The sequence below is a fragment of the Malus domestica genome, chromosome 08 (genome assembly GCF_042453785.1).
Source record: "Malus domestica chromosome 08, GDT2T_hap1".
In the NCBI taxonomy this organism is placed as follows: Eukaryota; Viridiplantae; Streptophyta; class Magnoliopsida; order Rosales; family Rosaceae; genus Malus; species Malus domestica.
In genome coordinates this window covers 8995068-9019826 of record NC_091668.1, presented here as the reverse complement: position 1 = coordinate 9019826, position 24759 = coordinate 8995068, and the positions used below count along the sequence as shown (strand labels likewise).

General features: G+C 37.6%; 2 protein-coding genes across 5 annotated transcripts; one reads left to right on the top strand and one right to left on the bottom strand.

Annotated features, from left to right (window-relative positions):
* Window positions 1-442: 442 nt before the first annotated feature.
* On the top strand, window positions 443-10853 carry LOC103421204 (phospholipase SGR2-like). Of its 4 annotated transcripts, none has more exons than XM_070826193.1 (22): window positions 443-1084; window positions 1193-1293; window positions 1390-1584; window positions 1924-2076; window positions 2354-2425; window positions 2507-2659; window positions 3526-3576; window positions 4251-4421; window positions 5307-5456; window positions 5590-5655; window positions 5753-6301; window positions 6397-6475; window positions 6578-6699; window positions 6813-6885; window positions 7887-7989; window positions 8302-8395; window positions 8509-8571; window positions 9082-9130; window positions 9270-9373; window positions 9646-9692; window positions 9973-10109; window positions 10253-10853. In XM_070826193.1, exons 1-22 carry the CDS (start codon window positions 874-876, stop codon window positions 10264-10266), a joined length of 2757 nt encoding a protein of 918 aa, XP_070682294.1. In that variant the 5' UTR covers window positions 443-873; the 3' UTR covers window positions 10267-10853. The 4 variants fall into 4 exon arrangements, with proteins under 4 accessions (XP_070682294.1, XP_028962749.2, XP_028962752.2 ...); XM_029106916.2 differs by having other exon boundaries at window positions 9973-10166; XM_029106919.2 differs by having other exon boundaries at window positions 9267-9373.
* Window positions 10854-14903: 4050 nt separating this feature from the next.
* On the bottom strand, window positions 14904-15677 carry LOC139198011 (uncharacterized mitochondrial protein AtMg00810-like). Its single transcript, XM_070826242.1, has one exon. The coding sequence runs from the start codon at window positions 15675-15677 to the stop codon at window positions 14904-14906; it is 774 nt and encodes a 257-aa protein (XP_070682343.1).
* Between the last annotated feature and the right edge of the window lie 9082 nt (window positions 15678-24759).

The window sequence follows — 24759 nt, the reverse complement described above, 5'->3', positions numbered from 1 at the left end:
AGATAATAGGATAATGCTACCTACGCATTTATTCTTAATTCTCAAACTTTTTTTTTAATTTTCAGCTATTAAATTAAATAAATTGATGAAAATTAATTAAGAAAAATTAACAAAGTTATGTGAGGGGTAAAAATTGGTGTAAATAACGTTTTCCTTATCTTTTTGTTGATGGAAATTTTGAGAGAAATAGAGAAGGCTTGCAAGTTGCAACTATAACTGGGACTAAAATCAAACTAAACATGGCCACTTGGTACTACAATGTTAGTGCGATTCTATTTTACAGGTAGCGTCTATTGGCCCTACTTCAATACTTATCCACGTGAAGTTTGTCCTGTTTTACTTGGACTTTGTTGTCGCAAAAGAAAATAATTTTATTTTTTCAAACGATAAATTTTATTAAATTATTTACGAATAAATGAAGTTCGATACCACACCAACGTACAAGTGCCCATAGGAAACTATTTAAAAAATGAAAAAAGTACAAGAAAGAAAAAGAAAGGGGTCGCAACGGCCAATTGCGACGGTAAGTGCGTGCCGACGTTGCAATCCACCTTCCATTCAACACCGACAGAGCTGTCATTCTTCTTCCGAACAACAAGTCCCTCGCATTTCCTTCTCATCTCTTCCTTCTCAGTCATGATTTTTCCAGATTCACTCTCCGCAAATTCCGCAACCATTTGGGTTTTGCATTCCACTTCCTGGCGCTCCTCTCACAAATTCTCAAATTCCGAGTTCCACTATAAAATCCCGACCCAATTCCATTGTTTCTGATAGTGTTTCCGGCGCCGGCGATTAGTGTTTTGGGATGAATTGAAAAGGAGGAGCTTTTGAGTTGGGGATTTGAAAAGGGGGGGGGGGGGAAGGAACTGGAGTATGGGCATGGCGGATTCGGAGGCGAAGCGTGCGGCGCAAGCGGAAGAAATGTTTCCGGATTTGCTGAAGAACTCGCCGAGTAATATCGCGAAATTGGAAGATGAGATTGGTAAGTGTAAGGGCCACCAGAAGTACTTAGCTCAGACTAGAAGCCCGTCCGACGGCAGCGATGTCCGGTGGTACTTTTGCAAAGTTCCATTGGCGGAGAATGGTAATTCGAATCTCACTAAATTCAAATTCCAAGTTTTAGTGTGTGTTTCTACTTCTCAATTCACATTTGACTCACAATTGGTAATATTCTGCTTCTGGGATTGTGCAGATGTGGCTGCTTCAGTCCCAAAGAGTGAGATGGTGGGGAAAGGCGAATATTTTCGGTTCGGTATGAGGGACTCTCTGGCAATCGAGGTATCGTTTTTGCAGGTACGTTTGGTTTGTTATGTATAAATTTGCGTTTTTGTGATGTTTTTGTGTTTGAATTAGTCTAATTACTTGAGGGTTGGATTTGCATGTATGTAGAGGGAGGAAGAGTTGCTTTCTTGTTGGTGGAAGGAGTATGCAGAATGTAGCGAAGGCCCGAAAGAGCAGCCTAGTTCAAGTAAGAAGGTGGCTCAGCGGCAGAGTTCATTTTCTTTAGAAAGAGGACGGTCAGTTGAGTTAAATCAAGTGGAAGAAGAGAGAGTTGGTGTCCCTGTTAAGGGAGGGCTTTATGAGGTCAGCCTTCTATTTCCAAGGTTTTCTGTGTCAGTGTAAAGAGTAGAGAAATGCCTGTGGACCTGAAAATGTAGCTATCCAGTACCAATCAACTCATTTGCATGCTCTGGCAAGTCTTTCGTGGTGTTCTCTTAAGTAGTAGTTGTTCATGAATCCAGTTGAGTTGATGCGGGGAAAGTTTTGTATGATTTTCAGCAAAACTCTCATGATGTTGTTTGCATGATTAGATATACATTGGTTTCTTAGTCTGAAGTGTGTTGAGTGAAATGAACCGACTCCAACTATATTCTGGATGAAGGTGTGATTGATTGAGTTGACATAGTCATGTAATTGCTGCAGGTAGATTTAGTGAAGCGACATTCTTTCCCTGTTTACTGGGATGGAGAAAACCGGCGTGTCTTAAGAGGTCACTGGTTTGCTCGTAAAGGGGCTGATTGGCTCCCATTGCGTGAAGATGTTTCTGAACAGTTAGAGGTTGCATATCGTAGTCAGGTTAGCCGCATTAATTTGGGTGAATTTAAACATTTACATGTTCTTCTCATTGTCTATTTGGTAACTTTTATCCAGATTCTATGTGTCAGAAAGTTTGATACTCCCTTAATTTAATTTGATTCAGGGTATTATTTTAAGTTCAAAACATAAAAAAATTATGGAATGATTTTAAGACTGTTTCAGTCGGCCCCTTGTACAATGTGCTCTTCCATTTTTAGACTCATGTTCTGAATCTCATTTGGTATACGCGGTATAAGTTGGAACTTTTCATCTCCAGGTTTGGCACCGGAGAACGTTTCAGCCCTCTGGACTTTTTGCAGCTCGAGTTGAATTGCAAGGCTCTACACCTGTAAGTGTATTGCTATTTGGAAAAGACATTTTATTATTTTATTGTTGTATTCTTAAACACATCCTGGGGATGCACTTTTAGGGACTCCATGCGCTTTTCACAGGAGAAGATAACACTTGGGAGGCTTGGCTAAATATACACGCTTCTGGTTTTTCTAGTGTCATTTCTTTAGGTGGAAATGGAATGAAGTTAAGGCGTGGATATTCAGCATCTCACTCTTCGAAATCCACCCAGGTGTCTATTTTGCCCCTGATAAATTCTTTGATAGGATAAGTTCCGACACTGCCTTCAATATTTTTTTTCAATGTTTTATCTTTTTGGGATATTTATATGAGTCAAATTCTTGAATTTGTTTGAGCAATTTTGTAATTGATGCCAGATTTGTTGTTTCTTTTTGGTACTTGTGTAATTACACTTATTGCTGTGTGAACTTTTCTGTTATATCATCTTAATCTTATGGTGTCTATGCTTTGGATTCTAATGGACGTTTGAAGTTGGAAAAATCTGATCTGAATTTTGTTGGAAGTCTGGCATTCTATTCAGTAGCTGGTGTATTTATAAAATTTCAGATAATCCTTAAAACTTTTAAACAGAAAATGAAAATTGCTTCTCAGATTTACTGAAACTATTTAAGCAAGGCATGCATGGTATTTGCTCCTAGATTTTATCATAGTATTTTTGCTCCAAGAATGAAGCAGTCATCTTTAACTTTTATAAAAAACAGCCAGTGTTCCAAAGCCTGTCTATATATTTTAGGTGCAAATTGTAATAATGATAACAAGAGGAAAAGGAAAAGACAACAAAACAACAGGAAAAATTAGTTGCTACCATGATAATAGGTTTTATGTGTCATTGCATTTCGTGATGGTAAGGGTTTGGTCAGGCAGTTACATTCAAATCTCTAGTGGTAGCACATGAACAATTGCCATTGTTTCTTAACTGTATGTTTGCTTTGCCCCAGCGTTGTCTTATTTATCTTGTTCAGTTCTGATTTTTGAAATGAGGATTTCAACCATTTCCAGCAAAAGAAAATCTTCTTTGTGCTTTAAAAAAATAAAAATAAAAAACTTATCATTTTTCTCACAAACTTTCCATTATAGGATGAATTGCGCCAGCAGAAGGAGGAGGAAAGGGATGATTATTGCTCACAGGTATGCATTTTCACATATCAAATAATAATGTTGTTGTTAGGTTTGGTCTTATTCTTTTCATATATTCTTTCCTTCATACAACTTGTACCAATAATATATGCGTGTTCTTCCCTGACCAATGTCTTCATACACTTCTTAGTGATCTATAGTTACACAGCTGGGAAGAATGGATATCTTGCCTGCCTGACTTGGATTCTTGTTATGGATTCGAGTGTTTTTTGTTGTTTTGTTTACTGTGAAATCCTGGGTAAGTTGTGGTACTGAAGCTATCTACCAAAATCCCTGTCCAAGGAAATTGTCAGGCCGGGAAATAGTTTAGTTGACTAGTTGGTAACAAGTTCTTTATAATGTCCCTGAACAATTTGAGCCATTGACGAACCAGAAGATACTTAGTTTGGTTGATACTTAGTTTCAAGGTGACAAGTGTATGATAATAATTTTGCTAGGAAAGTGAAGGTGGGTTGCTCTGATATATAACTGGCATAACTGGAACTTTAAATTTAATTTGCCTAAAAAGAAAGGTGCTCCTTCATTGAGTCTGTTGCGGTCTTTGTTTCTTATTCAATAATTTTTGTTTTTCATTAACCAGCTATTTGCAGCAGTAAGCTTTCATTTCATTTAAGTTTTCTTGGTTTTTTTGAAAGTAATAAGGTTGATGTTGCATATTTTATTAGGTTCCTGTTCGACACCTTGTTTTCATGGTTCATGGAATTGGTCAAAGATTGGAGAAATCCAATTTAGTTGATGATGTAGCTAGTTTTCACCGTATAACAGCAAGTCTTGCTGAAACACATCTTACTTCACACCAACGTGACTCCCAAAGGGTTCTTTTTATCCCATGCCAGGTAAGCAATCTATTTTGTATGCTATTCAGCCCATTTTCTTTCTACTTAATTTCTTTTTAATTATCACAAAACTCCTGTTTTGTACTATATGAAATAAAGTGAATCACCACTTCAGTGATACTCGTGAAACTAGTTGTGTTTTTATAGTATATATAAACAGGGAGGTAAGAGAGCACCCATGGTGTTGTATATGGTTGTCTATCATAATGTTGATCATCATTCTTCTCCTTAAAAATGAGTGAATATTCGTTTCCCAAAGTAAGAACATTTGATGGTCATTATTCTTCTCCTTAAATATGAATTATTAATAATCTCCCTGCAGAAACGGTCTGGTCTATATAAATGAGTTCTATTTAAGAGGTCTGGTCTGGTACTTTAGGTTTGTTCTTAGTTGGTGGATTCCTTATCCACTTTTTGTAATCCTTCTGTTGTTTATAAAAATTGTTTCGTAAAAAATAAAAATAAAACTGAAATAAAATAATGTAAAATCTTCTGACATTGAAGCTTGTTAGTCTCCTGACACCCCTGGAAAGTATATTTTAAAACATCTTGGAGATTTTAGAATCATGAATTTGAATTTGGCTATCACTCTTTGGTACCATGATATGACAATATTTCTATACTGGAAGATGAAAATTATTTAAGGTGGCTGATTTGTTGTGGTATAAGCTGCAACCTGTTCTGATATGTTGCATGCCTCTGTCTAATGTCATTTTGGATTTATATGGTACCTTTTCAAACTTCTAATCTGGTTTAGTTTCTTCTTCATTTTCTCATTTTTATTCCTTATTTTTCGTTTGTGCCTTTTATGTCCTCACCTTAGTTTCCTGTTTTTTTGTTTCATTGTTTTTTCAATACTCTAGCTGATTGATCTTTTTATTTCAGTGGAGAAAGGGTTTGAAGCTAAGTGGTGAAACTGCAGTCGAAAAATGTACTTTAGATGGTGTTAAGGGTTTGCGTGTCATGCTGAGTGCAACTGTTCATGATGTGTTATACTACATGAGTCCCATCTATTGTCAGGACATCATCGACGCGGTAGTGCATACTTGATCGTTTAATTTCAATGGTTTGATATTGTTGGGATGATATCATGTTTCACTTTTCTAATACTTTTGCCTGAATTTTTGGATGTGAATGGCATCTTAATTGCACACTTTTTTCCCACCAGGTATCCAACCAATTAAATCGGTTATATTTAAAATTTCTTCGGAGAAATTCAGGTTATGATGGAAAGGTAGGCAGTTAAAAAACATATCACTATATTCTTTAATCATGGTTTGTCTATATAAGTTTGGATTTAAATTAAGTGCTTTCGTCTCACATCCACATAGGTTTCCATATTTGGCCATTCTTTGGGAAGTGTCCTCTCCTATGATATCCTTTGTCATCAGGAGAATTTTTCCTCCCTGTTTCCAATGGATTCGATGTTCAAAGAACATGCTAGAGACAGAGAACCTTCTCCTGATATCGACAATCAATCTACGTACAACACTCCGAGTAATTTGGGAGATGCAATCACTTTTGTAAATAATCAAACTGATGACATTATGGGTTCAATTGATGATGGAAGTATGAATGCACAACCACCTCTATTGATACATGAGGATGGAAATGCTGAAGATGCCTCGACTGTTGTTGGTTGCAACACATCAGATTCTAATGAGGTCATTGCACGGTCTATGGACTCGAAACAACCACATGGTGATACATTTGTCAATGAATCAGTTTGCCAAGCAAGCGACATGCTTAAATGGGATGGGTTGGATGAAACCAAAAGCATAAACTGTGGAGTCCCGGTTGTTGGTCCTGAGGATGTGGTTGAAGAAGTATGCAAAGAAACAAACAATAAAGATGAAGTAGTCAAATTGCTGAGGGAAGAGGTGAGATTATATAATTGGATAGGTTATTCTGCCTAGCCTTTTGTGGGCACCATTTATATACAATGCATATATTCAATGAATTCTCTATTTTCCAGATTGATGCACACAAATCCAAAATAGCAGAATTGGAAGCCAAATGCCGTGATAGAGGTCATAGTCCAGGATTGCATCAAGGTGCTCTATGATATTTGGATTTCTTATTGTTCATTTTTCATTTAATTTTTGCTTCTAGTGTATGAAAGGAGCTCTTAGTGTTCATATACATAATCTGAACAGAAAATGAAGAGGTTCTTGCAACTGTGGCAAAGCAACCCATTTATGAGGAATTGCCTGTTGTGCCAGATGGCTCACCCAAGAATCATACCCCTTATATCACATATACAAAACTTGAATTCAAGGTGCAAGAAAATTGTCCATTTATTGTATATCCCTCTTCCATTTTGATAGTAGCATGTACAAAATTTAAATTTTGAATTTCACCACTCATTAACTGTAACTCTTCACATTTCAGGTTGATACATTCTTTGCAGTTGGATCACCCCTTGGGGTTTTTCTTGCCCTTCGTAATATTCGTATTGGGATTGGTAATGGTCAATGATTATGTCTTAATATGCTTTACATGTTGGTGCTTTGCTTACCCAAATTCTTGATTTCTTTCTGTGAAGGATGTTTTGATGCTCTTATATGCATTACGTGTGTGCTGTGTCTAGTTATATTGGGCTTCTTTCAAGAATATTTTATTTTTGTTACTGTATCTATTGGTGCTTTTGTTAATGCACAAAATCAGTGAAGACTTTGGAACAACGTAAAGTGTCAAGTTTGTGACCTTCGCTCGGTTGCTCTGGTCACTAGTGAGGATAAATATGTAAAGAGATAGAGAAAGGGAAGCAAACACAAGATGTACGGGGTTCACCCTAAGTTTGGCCATATAGAGGAGTTCTCATTAATAGTGAAGGGTTTACACAAATACATAGGTTCAAACATAATCATCATTAGTGAGTTCTAATGACTAGTTTAAGTACAATAATGACTTTAGGGATTCATTGTAGGAGAATGGTCTTCTTTTGTAGTTGAGGAGAGTCTCCAGCTTTTGTTCGTGGTAGATGTGGGACTCTATGAGCTTTATTCTGACGTTGACATGTGTCGTGCTGTGATTGGCCTCCTGGTTGGAGGGAAACTCTTGTGCTTTGGCAAGGGTGCCTCAACATGAACCCCTTAGTGGATCCTTGAAGGTATAAAGTTGACCAGTGCTTGGTAGTTTCGGGATTGGTCAAGTATGGTACAAACAACTTTAACTTCTCAATGGTAGAAATTCAGATATTTGGTGACATCTGTGTTGCTTCTACTGAGTGGGGTTTTTTCTGTGATTGAAATGGTGCATGCTATTTTCATGATGTATAATGGTGGGATGGTGGTAACCCGTGTTTAAGGTTGTTTTGTTGCTTTGTGCATTGGCTTATTCCCCTTGTATATCTTTACTTAATAAATTGAAGATCTGCCAGGAGATATAACTTCGGATATGCTTGTCTGCTTTTGATTTGAGACCTGAATCTGAGATTTAATATACTGTATCATTTCATTTCAGGAAAGGGGAAAGAATATTGGGAAGAGGAAAATATAAGTGAGGAGATGCCAGCTTGTCGGCAAATATTCAATATATTTCACCCCTTTGATCCTGTTGCATATAGGTCTGTTACAATCCAGCTCTCATGATGTTTGTATTTATTAATATGAAATCCAATTTAAGTTGAACCAGTACCAGATGTCGTTTCTCTTAGGGATATGGTTTGCAGTGCATGACATGAACCTTTTATTGAATAGATTCCACTTAGTTTGCTGACAGTGCAAAAAATCTGATGATATCATCAGGAAGTTCTTGTATACGCATAAAACAACTTTATGTTTATCACTTATTTATTTTATTATTTTGGGTTCTCTTGTTTAATTGTACATGTTGATCTAGGAGCACATGATAGAACTTTTCTCATATTGAAATGCAGAATAGAACCACTTGTATGTAAAGAATACATCGGCAAGCGGCCTGTTATCATACCCTATCACAAAGGTGGAAAGCGGATGCATATTGGATTTCAGGTAAATAATTTTTAACATATGCATGATTTTGGATCGCCCACCTTAACTTCCCCCTTCCCCACGCGTTCTCTCTCTCTCTCTCTCTCTCACTCGCACACTGCTTTGTGATGTAGGAATTTACTGAAGATTTAGCTGCTCGTTCTCAAGCAATAATGGATCGTCTAAACTTCGTAAAGGTAGGCGTGGTTAGACTTCTAGAAATTGATATAACTTCTAATCTGTTATGGTCATACATCAGCCGTATGTATAGTAATTGTATATATGTTATGATAGTCTCAGTAAACTAGGGTTTTGGACTTTGAATATGTGAATTCTCTCTCTCTCTCTCTCTCTCTCTCTCTCTCTCTCTCTCTCTCTGTGTACAAATTAGTTTACACAATATAGTATGGCTAACTTAAGTGTACATAAACTAAGTTTCAAGGTTGCGTGCCTACTGCCAACATATAGGTGCCAGCACCAGTCTAAAACTACTCATCCTTGCATTGGTTCTTAATAGATTAATCATGCGACCAAAATATAATGATTTCTTTATATGAGATTCTGCTAGTAAAACATATTGGGACTTAGGGTTTAATCAGTCCTTTTTTTTTTAACAAAATTGTGTTATTCGATTTACATCTATGATTTGGTTCCTATACTATGTTAGAAGTTGTTATAAAATCAAGGTTCTGTATGTTTGAACACAGGTTAAAGTGCTGACAGTTTGCCAGTCAAGAAGCTCGGACAACCTAGAAGGTAGCAGATTTATTTATTTTTTATTTGCTTCTTCAATCTATATCCTCCTCTTTTTAATGATATTGACATCAAAGAATAAATTTTTAATAAAAGTGGCCCTCTGTAGTGATCTCGCTTTTTTGTTTTGGTTATATAGCAGAAGAATCAGAAACAACCCAAGAAAAGGAAGTGAGATCATACGGTTCTCTTATGATGGAAAGAGTAACAGGAAGTAAAGAAGGCCGGATTGATCATGTGCTTCAAGTGCGTAGATATTCCCACCACCTCATTCAGTCTACAACTCTACATAGACATACAAACACAGACACACACAAGAATTCACACTCATTCTTGTGCATCCATTGATTCTCATTGATTCTCATTGATTTTTCTTTTCAGAAATATGCCTTCCATTTGATTGCCTTATAGCTTTGTTGCTTTTCTTTATCTCAGTTAGGCATAACAATTACTTCCCTTATGTCATCACTACCAGCTCATTTCTTTGATTCCTCAATGAGTCTTTGGTGATCATGCAGGATAAGACATTTCAACATCCGTATCTTGCTGCAATTGGAGCACATACGTACGTATTCACTTCGAATGTTTCCTTGTACATGCAATTGGGATTGTTATTAATCTTTTTTTTTTCTCTCTAATAAACTACTGTATACTGTTGATGCATGTTTTCGTGTATCCCCAAGCCATGTTTGTTTATTTCCTTGCTGGGATTTTTTTTTTTTGGCAATTGTTGAACGGCCATATTAAATTCAGCTCTTGTTGCCTTTATCTTTTACTCGAATGTTCCTCGTATTCATTTGAAAACGTATCTGTTCCTCATTTAATGGGTGAGTCTTGGTGTGCAGAAACTATTGGAGGGATTATGATACTGCCCTTTTGATATTGAAACACTTGTACCGAGGAGTTCACCGAGGAGTTCACAATGAAAGCTTACATGAAGAATCTAGTAGGCGAAACTCAAAAACTGAGAGCGGTTTCACAGGTTGGTCTGATCAAAGAGAGACGGGAGAGGAGGAGCGTCCTTTGACATTCTCTGACAGTACGGTCATAAATTTCTCAACGTAAGCTAACAAGTTTCCGTACAACTCCTGGGTTATAACACAGCTTCCTTATTTGTGGTTGCAGGAAGACGACGCTAGATTAGGTGGTAGCAGCAGGGGTTAAAACCATTTGGAGTTATATAACCGTAGCCTTTCTTTCTTCGACCAATGTCTTCACAGCGGGATGTCCAATCTGTTCCAGCTTCCATAAGACCGTGGTAGATTGGAACTACTTCAAAAACCTCAAGTTACGATACGAAGGATACTGTACCGGTAGCTTAGCTAGCTCCCTCCTTTAGTTAGATTGCCGGGCGCCGGAGCGGAGGGTGCGTGCTGGTGTTAACGGATAGGTGCACATCCTAGATCTCTTCTTTTATGTTTGTCTGTGTAAACATGTGTGGTCTTATATGCTGAATGAAATTAGTTATAGATTATCAGAGTCGAGAATTATAAGTAGAAATAATTTAATTCATTGGATAGTTAATTTAATCTCTCTTTATTCTGGCACATAAATGAAGGGATTGAAGAGAGTATGTCAGATCATGTTCACCAAGAAATAGACCCGAAATTTTATCGTGGTCCATTTGAGGTTGTTCCTTTTAATCCTAGTGCAAGACGTTTTCTTGTCTCGTTTATTTTCCGAACAAATCGAAGAACCTAATGAATCGAATTTATCATTGGCTAACCTATACTTTTTTCATTTGTCTATCATCTGATCCACAATAATTATCTATTCTTGCATTGCTTCTACTTGTGCTATTGCTTCAGAACTTCTCTTTCTAAAATCTCTCTTCCCACTGAAATGCTGCTCCTTGTAGTCCAATTACGTTCGACAATTCATCCATATATAGTAGGAAGCATAGTTAGTAAAATACGGAACGAATACGTACTTGTATTATTCGGTAGCTTGGCTAAAAAATAATCTGAAAACTTGGCCATTTTTTTATATTTTAATAATTATTTAGTTTTTAATTATTTTTCTTAAAAATATGTTAAAATACATCTAAAATACATGGATTTTATGTGTATTATTATTGACCAGAGATAATATCAAGGGCCAAATATTTTGACAGTAAATTTTCATCCAACAGCCTACCTATTATTGTAGAATTGCAAACCTAAACGGCAAATGAGAAAGATGGAGGTTGGATCTATTTTAACTTCACAAAATTCCTCTATCAAAATATTTTATGGAAGTTTAGTTTTATTTCCATGTCATTGCCACCTCTTCTTTTTCTTTTTGGAACGCATGAGACGATTTAACGAGACGCTAGGCCCTTCCTAACATAGTTGGTAAATTCGTCTACATACTTATAATATAATAAGGAAAACTAATAAAAATGACTTCAAAATTTTAAATTTTAACTAAAAGCCTTATGATAATTTTATTTAATGGTAAGAACGAGAAAAAAAAAAACAAAACAACAAATAATCACCTAACAAAGCGCCTCTAAGCCCACTTGCCAACTCAATTCCACTTGTCGACCAATTCCTCTCTTCGATAGAGAAATTTTTCATTGAGACCGGAATATGGATGGTACACCACGTGTTTTTATATAAGTATTAAAAAACTTTATTTTTTAAGTTATTAATTTTTTAACACACACACCCCACCATTTGTATAATAACACGTGGTGTACCACCTCGTGTTCCGATCACATTGAAAATCCTCTTCTTTGGGTATTGGTTATATCTGCTTTTCTGGTGTTTACAAAATCGTTTTCTTTCTCCACATCATATATATACATACATACATACATATATACATACATATATATATATATATATATATATATATATATATATATATATATATTCATTCTTGCGAACGTACTCCCAAGGCGGGACACTTAACGCATTAGCTATAGCACTCCACGGGTCGATAAGCATAGCGCCTAGTATCCATCGTTTAAGGCTAGCGTCAGTCCATACAGTTGTCCATGTACCAGTAGAAGATTCAACAGCTACATCGGCCCTTGTTTCCTCAGGTGGAACACCAGGTTGAGGAGTTACACAAAATGCTACCAAAATATCAGTATCTTTGGTTTCATAGTCAGGAGTATAATAAGGTATTTCAGTTTCTAGGGTAGGATCTACAGCTCAAATTAAAGCCATGAAATAAGTAGCTGGCAAATCAAAATTGGAATTGGCACAATTTGTAGAATTAGAAGCCTTTGCATAATTTGCTTCTAATCTTGATAAAGCTACTCATAATCAATTGGCAAGAGGTCAACGATTATGTGAGTTGCTTAAACAATCTCAATCATCCCCACTTTCAGTGGAACCCAAACTATGTGATTGAATAAATCCTCCTTTATCCGTTGTGGGTCGAGGACTCCTTCGCCTTCTTCAAACTCCGATTCATAATGTTCATAGATAAATCTCTGACCAACGATAGAACAAGATTCATTTTGCATCATATTTAAGGGATTCCTTGGTTCGGGCTGAAGAAGCAATGTCACTCAATCATTATCAAACTGACTGCAATATCAAGTTGGCCCTTGCAAACAGCTTGATGCACTATCTCCCTTCAACCCTTTAAGCGAAATGCGTCATAAAGAAGAAAAATCCATGGACTGACCCCATTGTCTCCACCCCGTAGGAACTACTAGATCACCCCAAGGACGCCTTCAGCATCCAGGGGTTGCGGACCGACTATAGAACCCTGTTCAATAAGTGGACCGCATTAGCTGTCTGCTTTAGTGAATGTGTCACAATTAATTACTCCTATTTTTGTTTTTATTTATTTTTTGTAAAGATGAAGAAACAAATTCTAATTTCTCACCTATTTACTATGGCGACGAAGAATCAAATTATCACTATATTTATTCATTTTTCTACTTCTTCTTCCAAGTGCAGGATAACTCCAGGGGTTGCGATTTTTTTTCTACCAATTGGGGCCCTCCCCTTCAGGTTATACAATTCATCCTTATTGATGAATTATCCACGTCCCTTGTTGATAACTTGGGTATAAATTGATTTAATAGGCTCTTAAGTTCATACTGAAAAAAAAAATTAATCACGAGTTTGAAGATAATCTATAACGGTGGTTAATCTATGCGATGCTTGACAGTTTTAAAATGATTCTATTATATGCCAACCCGTGTCCATTTTCAAAAATAGTTAGTGCACGTAAACCTGTATTACAGTTTTAAAAATAGTGTATGTGTTCAATTTCGAAATTAGTGTAATACCCGTGTTCAATTTCAGAAATAATGTAGTACTCATGTTTAGTTTCAGAATTAATTAGTGTTCAGTTTTCAAAAATAATATTAAGTTTCAAAAATAGTGTTAAATTTCAAAAATAGTGTAGTACCTTCCAGTTTTAGAAGTAGTGTGTGACTGACGCGTGGGTCCTGTGCGTCAGCTTTTTATTACTTTTTTTTATTTTATTTTTTATTATATTAACTTTTGTCATTTTCATTAAAGTTTAAACCATTTCCATTAAATAAAGTTATAGGATGGTTTTTTATTAAAATAAACTTAGCTCAAACTCTTTTCATTAAAGCTCTCTATATAATATATGTACTAGCGTATTTTAAAACACTTCAATTTTCCGTACAGATTTCAGTCATTCACAACATTACACATTTTTAAAAACTCTAATGTATAACACACGTGCATGCATACTTTTTACCTTTTTTTAACACACAAAAAAAAAATATTTTAACACATTTGTCAATACAGATAGGATAAAATGACAAACATTTAGACAAATATTTTTATACTTTTTGTACATAGAATAGAATGGGGCTGTTCACCACATGTAGCCGGTCATCTCCCACCACTTCCTGGTGGTAATGATATACTGTAATTCCTCATGGCATCGTACCCGGAACTCGTATGTTCACCTCATCCATAGCTGCTACCATTTTCCGACGATATTCCGAGAAAATGCTCGGTCTCTTGTAGATTAGATCCATCATGAACCCACAGATGCATTACGTACCTGCACTCCTGTCAGTCCCTCTAGTGTTGGGGCTTAAAAAGACTTCACTACTTTGAAGATGTTTATCTCACAAAAAATAATGTAATACAGCGAAATTGATAGGCAAGAGAAAAAAAGAATACTCAAAGTATTGCACAAGATTTTTTTTTCACTCACAAACTTAGTACAAGAGGAAACACTCAAACACTCTTATAAGCTTTGTTGCTTCTTCTCACTTCTCACTACTTGCTCTCTTGGTTGTTACATCACATAGCTTAGCACCTCACCTATTTATAGGCAAGGTTTGCCAACTTTGACATTGCTAGAACGTTCTAGCTAATGCTTAACAACCACACAATTTTACAAGATTTTAGATCTTTCTACAAAAAGCCTTAGATATTTATGCATGCATTCCACCAACTTGAATTTGCTAGAACTCTTAGCATGTGCATGGATCTTTCTTTGTGTATGGGCCGGATCAATTGTCTTGGGCCAAGACAAGATTACAATTCAACATCCCCCCTTAATCTTGTCTTGTGACGCCGATTGAGTTCCTCAGTCTGATGAAGTCTTCTTGTTTGAGTGGCTTAGTGAATATGTCTGCAATTTGGTCTTAAGACTTCACGTATTCCACTTGCACATCCTTTCTTGCAATACACTCTCTTATGTAATGATAGTGGGTATCCATGTGTTTGCTCCTGTCATGGAATACTGGATTCTTTGCTAGAGCTATTGCAAACTTGTTGCCGACATAGATCTTTGTTGGCTCTTCTTATGGCATGCTTAATTCTTTTAGCAACTTTCTTAGCTAGATTGCATGACAGACACATGAGGTAGCAGCTACGTATTCAGCTTCGCAAGTATAGAGAGTGACAATCGGTTGCTTCTTTGACATCCATGTGAATGCAGTGTCTCCCATGAAGAACACAAATCCAGTAGTGCTTTTTCTATCGTCGAAATCTCCTGCCCAATCACTGTCGCTATATCCAACAAGTTTGTAGTTACTAGAACTTGAATAGAATAAGCCAAAGTTAATACTACCTTTAAGGTATCGAAGAATTCTTTTAGCGGTCTTCAAGTGTGTAGTTATAGGATTCTCCATGTAGCGACTAACTAATCTGACGGTATAGAGGATGTTTGGTCTTGTGCATGTCAAGTAGCGCAAGCTTTTAACTAAACTCTTGAAAAATATTGGATCTACACTTTCTCCTTCGTCATGCTTGGTTAGTTTGACTCCACACTCTACTGGCGTGCTTATGGGCTTGCAATTGTCCATTTTGAACTTTTTCAGTATCTTCTTTGTGTAGCTTTCTTGGGAGATGAAAATGCCTTCTTCGTTCTGCTTGACTTCAATGCCTAGGTAGTATGCCATTAACCCGATGTCAGTCATCTCGAATTCTTTGGTCATCACTCTCTTGAACTCTTCATACATGCTTGGATTACTTCCGGTGAAGATTAGATCATCCACATATAAGCACACAATTAGAATATCTCCATGTTTGACTTTGACGTAGAGAGCATGTTCATGAGGGCACTTGGTGAATTTGTTTTCTTGGAAGTACTTGTCAATGCGACTATCCATGCTCGTGGCACTTGTTTTAACCCATAGAGGGCTTTCTTTAGCTTCATAACTTTGTCTTCATGCCCTTTAATTTCATAGCCTGACGGTTGCTAAATGTAGAGTTTTTATTCAAGGACTCTATTTAAGAAGGCGGACTTTACATCCATTTGTTGAATCTTCCAACTGTTTTGAGCTGCCAAAGAAATTAGTAATCGTATCATTTCCAAACGAGCAACGGGTGCAAATACCTCATCATAGTCGATTCCAGCTCTTAGACTGTAACCCTTCGCCATTAGTTTCGCCTTGTCTCTTTGGACCTCTCCGTTGGCATTTTTCTTTGTCTTGTACACCCACTTGACTCCGATGGCTGTGTCATTTCGGAAGACTAGCGAGTTCCCATGTATCATTCTTCTAGATTGCTTCAATTTCTTCATCCATTGCTTTCTTCCACTTAGCATCTTGCAATGCTTATTGGAAGTCAATTGGTTCACAATCACCAAAGAGACAGAAAAACGTAGGATTATCAAGTCTTTCAGCTACCTCATAGAGATCTCGTATACTTCTTGTGCGTGATACTTCTCTTTCATTTAGGCTCCCACTTGACGATGCTGATGTTGGTGAATTACCATGATTGGTTGATGTCGGTGAGGCATGTGGGGTAGTGGATTCTTGTTGAACCTCTCTTGCTTTCTCCATCATCCCTTGTTTATTCTCTTCTCCAAACTGGGGAAAGAAGCTGAGATCACTTGCATGAGAGCCAAGATCTCATTCTCCTTCTTCATCGAACGTCACGTCTCGACTGATCAACGTCTTCCCATTGTTCGGATTATACAGCTTATAGCCTTTTGAATTTGAATCATATCCGATGAAGATGAACTTCTCACTTTTGTCGTCGAGTTTGGTTCTCCTCTCGTCTGATACATGTACATGGGCTATGCTTCCAAAAACTCTTAGATGAGAGATACCTGGCTTTCTTGTTACACCCACCCCTAATTTAAATTGTATTTTCACTAAGTTTGAGATTATCTTGCTTTTAAAATTGTTTTTAGGTCTTAAATGGTGTGCCCAACGGGCCCACCCCTGTTTTGTCCCCCAGTTCCCTTTCCATTTTCTTTTATTTTTTTGAAAAGTCTTTTTATTTCTCTTTTCTCTTCTCCCTCACTCTCCTTTATCTCTCTTTTTCGAGCTCACCTCTCTCTCGGGCTCTTTCCCGATCGACACCCATACATACAACCGTACACACACACACCCATACACACTTTCATGAATACACCAAGTCACCATCTCAACGGAGGAAAGAACGAATACCAACCTTCGAAACCGTAAGCTCGGAGAACAACTCCCTCCTTCGGTGAACCCTCAACCTTGGTAAGCTTCGAGACTCTCTCTAATCTTCCTTAGATCGATCAAACTCTAGTTAGGACTCATTTTAGGTACTTTGGTGAAGGTTTGTAGTGAGAAACAACTCGGGGAGCTTTCCCCAGATTTCCGGCGAGGATTCCATTACTTTCGAGGCAATTCCGGCCAAACCATGACGAGTTGGCTGGCATGCAAGGTATCAATCTCTTTGTCTTGCTGAGTACTACAACTTTCCTTTTTGTTTCACCCAATTTTGTTGAGTATTGAAGAAGTTATACCCATTTGAATCTTACCTAGTTTCCGGCGACCTCTGTGGATTTCGAGGCGTTTTTCGGCCAAACCACAGCTAGTTAGACGTTGTGCGAGGTACCATTCTCTTCGTCTCTTCGAGAACTATGATTTTCATTTTTGAATCACTCGATTTTGTTGAGCTTTGACAAAGTTATGAACATTTAAAGTTAGGGAAGTTTCTGGCTGAATTCCGGCCTTCTTCTCCGGCTAGACCAAGAAACCAAGGCCTTTGGGCCTAAACCCATTCAAACCAGGCCCTTTGGGCCGTGCTTAAACCCAATGCAACTCCTTTTATTTTATTTTATTTCAAACCCAAAACAATTGGGCCGGGCTTTCAAGCCCAATACCTTTCAAACCCTTTTTAGTTTTATTTATTTTGTTTTTTGTTTTAAAACCCAAAGGCCTTGGGCCATTTCTGTTAGGGCCTTAAGCTTGTTAGCCACTAAACCCTTTAAACCTTTTCAACCCATACCCTTTTTAATTATTAAACCCCAAAGCCATTTGAGACCAAAACCCTATACCCTAGCCGGCCCAAACACTTTATGTGGAATATTCTATTGACTTTTACGAAATTTATCTGGGACCCATCTTAGGGTAATTCGACATTCTGAATACGTTTCCAAAGTCCTTTTTCCCAAATTCAATTGCTATTATATAGTTTTATTAATTGGACTCTTTATGTGTTTAAGGGCAATTATAGTGGCGTTTTCGTCTTCGCTAGCTCCGTGATTCTTCGGCGGCGAAGTACTGTGAGTGGACCCCTTCTAAAATGCATGTTTTTATAGTAGAAATGCATGCATGAAAGGCATGATTTAATGATTACGTTTTATGAAAAGCTTTGAGATAACATGCTTACTGAGGCTAGTTTGAATTATTACTATTTTTCCTATAACCCATGTTCTTATAGAATATCCGATGGATGACGATATAATATTTAGAACATGTTTCGAACACCTCTTTATAGTATAGATGATGGATGACTTTATACTATGAAGTTGTTTTTCAATATATATATGTTCAATGGTTTTGTACTTACCTAGTGGTCATTTCCGCTACGGGACGTAGGGATAGATTCTGGTCCGTCTTGAGCGACAGTTTGGTGTTGGCATAGGGCTTGGAGTGTGTTTCCTCTAGCTATTAGCACAGGGACGGGGAGCCGGCATGGGGCTTGAATTGTATTTTCCTTTGACTGTCTGCTCAGAGATGGGGAGCCAGCATGGGGCCTGGGGGTTATCGGACATTCACTAGTGATTATTATATATGAGTTATGATTTGAGACATTGCACGGCATGCTAGGTTTCAGAAAACCTATGTTTATCATGATATATATGTGTTTTCATAAAACTTGGGGGTTAGTATGTTGATAACTGTTTTATTATATATATATATATATATATATATATATATATATATATATATATATCAACTTGGTCCACTCATGTTTGTTTTGCATCCTTTTCAGGACATAGAATCGAGGCATACAATCCCGGCATCTAGGCACTTCCTCATCGGCATCTTCGAGTCCTCTTGGTGTAGGACCCATTCCTTTGTTCATTCAATTTTTATATTAATTCTTTTAGTGTTCTAGATTAGATGTGTACTCTGAACACGTTCCTTAAATGCATATTCTTTATTCTTTTACGTTTATAAACCTTATTTATTCCTTATTCTTATCATTTGCATTCAATAAATGGATTTCGTCACCCTCGAGTGTCGGCGAGCACGTGCCTATCCTGGTCGGCGAGGAATATCGGGATCAGGGCGTGTTAGATTGGTATCAGAGCCTGGTTTGTTCAGATCATACTTAAGATTCTCTTATATTCTCGTAATGTGTCGGTCATGGCATCATTTGGGTGTCCCGACTTTCGGATTTGGTGTCATTCAGCGCAATTGTACAAAACTTTCTCTATTTGAATTGTCATATTCTGGTTGAAATACAAGAATTCGTGTTGGGATTGTGCTTCATCGGTGACGTGTTTGATTTGTTAGACGACTTTCCACATAGGACAATATTCTGCGATGTGCATTCCCTAGGAATGGCGAGCAGAGTCGGTGTTACTTGGAAGCGACATGTTTTAGAAATATCAGTTTGCGGAAGTCTGGTTAAGACCAGTTGTAGATCCGAAATGGCGATGCCACTCTGCAACATGCGTTCCCTAGGAATTGCCGGCGGAGTTGGCTCTACATCGAAATCTTGGGAAACAGAAAAATCTTGGCGGTACGAATTGGTTAAGACCAACTGGAGTTCTGAAATGGTGATATCACTCTTCAACATGCGTTTCCCAGGAATGGCGGGCAGAGTCATATCTCAGTGACAACTACTAGAAACATTCGAAGTGTGTGTTGGGATAAAACGAGTAAATGCTAGTTTTGACGACGGTTAGTAAGTGGTTTTTGGTGGGAGCAAATCAATGTTCTCAGATTCATTACCACTGAAGAAATTAGTGTGGATCTTTAGAGCAATTCTCGACGATTGTTCTATCAATAAACTTCTTGCTTACTCCAACAATGAAGTCAAGTTCACTAACCTTTGACCGTCAACGCACATCAAATTCTTCGAGTGTTGACTTCGTTTAATTTATATACTTTTCTTGGGAAACTTCTCAGTAACGGACGATATTCTCATTAATTTCCCAAAATGGAGTTGCGATTCTTGTTGTTGTGGTAGTTGGACTTGGATGATGAAGATCCAATCTTGTTTAGATAAACAGACTCCTTAAACTTCACCTGGGTCTGGTACTCGATGGTAACCCTAGCTTAGTGTCCATGTACTTTTCAGTAGAGGTGAACTTAGCCTTTTGCTTGTAGCCTAACTAACCAGTGCTCTTGTCCACTGGCTGTTCAGCCTTGTAATTTTCAGTGTAATGGCTTGAGACTCCACCATATTCATCATTGTATGAAGATCGAAATTGCTCTAAATTTCCCTGGACTCATTGAGCTTTGGTTTGCTCAAGAGCATCACTTTAAGGTAACCAATCGTGCCACTGCATGCATTTGCAGGCTGCTTTGTATCTTTCTTCTTCGTCATTCTACTGATTCAGAGGTTCTATGTTTAATTTTTGAACTTTGAAACAGCTTGCACAAAGTATTTTGAATTTCGAAATGTCTTTGGCCTTGTCAAATCTTATTAACTGTTCTTAACTATTCTTGAGCTTAGACCTGTTTCCTTTTTGCTAAGAAACCAGTCAACCTTACGATGATGTTTAACCGAATAATCAGAAACAGTGACTTCTATTTCTACATCTTTACCTTCCTTTGCTTGTTTGTTTCTCAATGTGAACTGGATCATGTCGGAACATTACACGAAGGGTGTAAAAAAATTAAAAAATAATAAATAAAAAAAAAGTTTGTTCTCGACATGATTTCTTACTCAATTAGATACCTTGTACTTTAGATTTAATGGACTTATTTTGACCCTCAAAATCTTAAGTGTTCTTCTTGCATTCTCGACATGGTTTCTCGCTTAATCAATGAGGAATTCACAATCGATCGATTCGGCGGAAGTGTGCACCCAATTCTCATCGATTCAGACAGGAACGTTAGGAGCATCATATTTTTACAAGCTTGCTAGGTTTACCAGAAATAGTTCCACGTGGGTGTGAGGTTGGAGCCGTCTTGTGGTAAAAGATTGATGAAGATTGTAATGCAGGAAAACAACATATTGCATCACTATCTTCACCCTGAATTGAATGGTCACCACTCATTGTCTTGCTACAATTCATAACCATCATATCGTACTCTAGTAAACCTTTTCGATGATGTGACGTGTTCGCCTCAACGCAGCTTTCCACTACCTTACATCAGAATCCTTCGGTTCGAGAGCACATGAGCGTGAGGTTTGTGCGATCATTTAGTAAGAGTTGGATGAAGGTTTTAGTACAAAAGGTCAACAGATTGTATCACTATCTTACTATAATTCATAGGCATCACATCATTTCTTTTCCAACGATATGTGTTCCTCTCAACACATCTTTCCACTGCTTCACTTCTGAACCTTATTGTTGTGAGTATGTGGATGTTGAAACACTTATAGCAGATCTGTTTGGTGCACTCTAGAATGGCACCACAGCGCTGTCAAGGCGAGAATCAGAAGATCTTTAAACTTCTCTTGAATGGTGTGTGCTCTTATGGGATTTTTAGGTTGATCACTTGAGAGTCCTTCTTCTTTCTTCTAACATTGACCTTATTTGACTAGAAATCTGCAACTAAGCAAAAATGGAGAGGTGGATTGAGTACTACAATAGCTCCCTAGAGATATTGCTTGTTGAGGAAGATGAGTTCTAGTTTTCTGCTTACTTGGCTTGAGCTTTTGGGTATGCTACTAACATGGTAGCCGCTTTTCTTGAATCTCAAGGTACAGTTTTAAAATGGATTCTCTGTTGGCAAATTTTGGAGTAGTTGGTCACATTTGGAAGAAGAAAGGTGAATATGATGGTGTGCTTGGTGTTGGATGAAGTTGTTACGACGATAGTTCTTATTTTGTTTGGTGGGGTACGACACTTTTTGCGACATGGTGTGAAAGTTTTCTATAGGCAACATTGGTTGGCAGATGAGTAATGTGAACTGATATTCGGAAGGTCAAAAATACATTATAAGAAATTGTGCACCCTCAAGAAATTACTGCTTGTTTATTGAGACAACAAATGTGTGATCGATATCGCGGGCGACCGACTGTGGTATTGAAAACTTATTTGTTGGGTTCATTGAGCAAGTGACCAGAAAGATCCGTCTACGGCAGCTGATACAGTTTTGGATTTGTTATTATTGGGACTCGATCCAAAGACACATCTATCCTTGGAGTACATGAGGTTACGAATTCTTGGGCGAGGCCCTTTCTCATTTTTCAGTCTTGGTTTTCAGTATAAGTATTTTAACTTCCTTTACTTTAATTATTTGTTTTTGCCGTTACAAATGTTTTAGGGGAAGTGTTTCTGTTTTCAGTTTTTAAGTTCAGCTAGAATTTTCAACCTATATGTTAGTACATATCTATTTTTGACGCTGTAGTATCTTGCGTACCTATTTTTGACCTTACGTCAATATGCGTTTTCGACTTTATATCTTTATAAAGTGTGTTTTCTACTTTTATAATGATGGGGAAGAAAGTAAGAGCTTGGAGGCATGATAGAGGATTTTGCAACCCGCTCGCGACAATGTGGTATATTTTCTTTAATGCACCCACTCTGACTTGATTTCTCTTTATACATATATTCTTCTTCCTATTTTCGAGTATTTCAGTTTAGTAAGTGAACTTAAATTTCGGGGACGAAATTCTTTTAAGGGGGTAGATTGTTACATCCCACCCCTAATTTAAATTGTATTTTCACTATGTTTGAGATTATCTTCCTTTTAAAATTGTTTTTGGGTCTTAAATGGTGTGCCCAAGGGGCCCACCCCTGTTTTGTCCCCCGGTTCCCTTTCCATTTTCTTTTATTTTTCTGAAAAGTCTTTCTCTTTCTCTTCTCTATTCTCCCTCACTCTCCCTTAACTCTCCCTCTTGAGCTCACCTCTCTCTCAGGCTCTTTCCCGATCGACACCCATACATACAAACGTACACACACACACCCATACACACTTTCATGGATGCACCAAGTCACCATCTCAACAGAGGAAAGAACGAATATAAACATTCGAAACCGTAAGCTCAGAGAACAACTCCCTCCTCCGGTGAACCCTTAACCTTGGTAAGCTTCGGGACTCTCTCTAATTTTCCTTAGATCGATCAAACTTTAGCTAGGACTCATCGGTGAACCCTCAACCTTGGTAAGCTTTGGGACTCTCTCTAATCTTCCTTAGATCGATCAAACTCTAGTTAGGACTCATTTTAGGTACTTTGGTGAAGGTTTGTAGTGAGAAACAATTCGGGGAGCTTTCCCAGATTTCCGGCGAGGATTTCATCATTTTCGAGGCAATTTCCGGCCAAACCATGGTGAGTTGGCAGCCGTGCAAGGTATCAATCTCTTCGTCTTGCTGTGTACTACAACTTTCCTTTTTGTTTCACCCAATGTCATTGAGTATTGAAGAAGTTATACCCATTTGAATCTTACCTAGTTTCCGGCCGAATTCCGGCCTTCCTCTCTGGCTAGACCAAGAAACCAAGGCCTTCGGGCCTAAACCCATTCGAACCAAGCCCTTTGAGCCGTGCTTAAACCCAACCCAACCCCTTTTATTTTATTTTGTTTCTATTTATTTTATTTCAAACCCAAAACAATTGGGCCGGGCTTTCAAGTCCAATACCTTTCAAACCCTTTTTAGTTTAATTTATTTTGTTTTTTTGTTTTAAAACCCAAAGGTCTTGGGCCATTTCTGTTAGGGCCTTAAGCTCATTAGCCATTAAATCCTTTAAACCCATACCCTTTTTAATTATTAAACCCCAAAGCTCTTTGAGACCAAAACCCTATACCCTAGCCGGCCCAAACCCTTTATGTGGAATATTCTATTGACTTTTACGAAATTTATCCGGGAACCTTTTTAGGGTAATTCGATGTTTTGAATCCGTTTCCAATGTCCGTTTTCCCAAATTCAATTGCTATTATATAGTTTTATTAATTGGACTCTTTATGTGCTTAGGGGCAATTATAGTGGTGTTTCTGTCTTCGCTAGCTGCGTGATTCTTCGGCGGTGAAGTACTGTGAGATGACCCCTTCTAAAATGCATGTTTTTATAATAGAAATGCATAAATGAAAGACATGATTTAATGATTACGTTTTATGAAACGATTTGAGATAACATGCTTACTGAGGCTAGTTTGAATTATTACTATTTTTCCTATAACCCATGTTCTTATAGAATATCCGATGGATGACGATATGATATTTAGAACATGTTTCGAACACCTCTTTATAGTATAGATGATGGATGACTTTATACTATGAAGTTGCTTTTCAATATATATATGTTTAATGGTTTTGTACTTACCTAGTGGTCCTTTCCGCTACGGGACGTAGGGATAGATTCTGGTCCATCCCAAGCGACTATTTGGTGTTGGCATAAAGCCTGGAATGTGTTTCCTCTGGCTAGTAGCACAGGGACAGGGAGCCGGCATGGGGCCTGAAGTGTATTTTCCTCTGACTGTCTGCTTAGAGACGGGGAGCCGGCATGGGGCCTGGGAGTTATCAGACATTCACTAGTGATTATTATATATGAGTTATGATTTGAGACATTGTACGACATGCTAGGTTTCGGAAAACCTATGTTTATCATGATATATATGTGTTTTCATAAAACCTGAGGTTAGTATGTTGATAACTGTTTTATTATATATATATATATTAACTTGGTCCACTCATGTTTGTTTTGCGCCCCCTTCAGAACATAGAATCGAGGCATACAATCCCGGCATCCAGGCACTTCCGCATCGGCATCTTCGAGTCCTCTTGGTGTAGGACCCACTCATTTGTACATTATATTAATTCTTTTAGTGTTCTAGATTAGATGTGTGCTCTGAACACGTTCT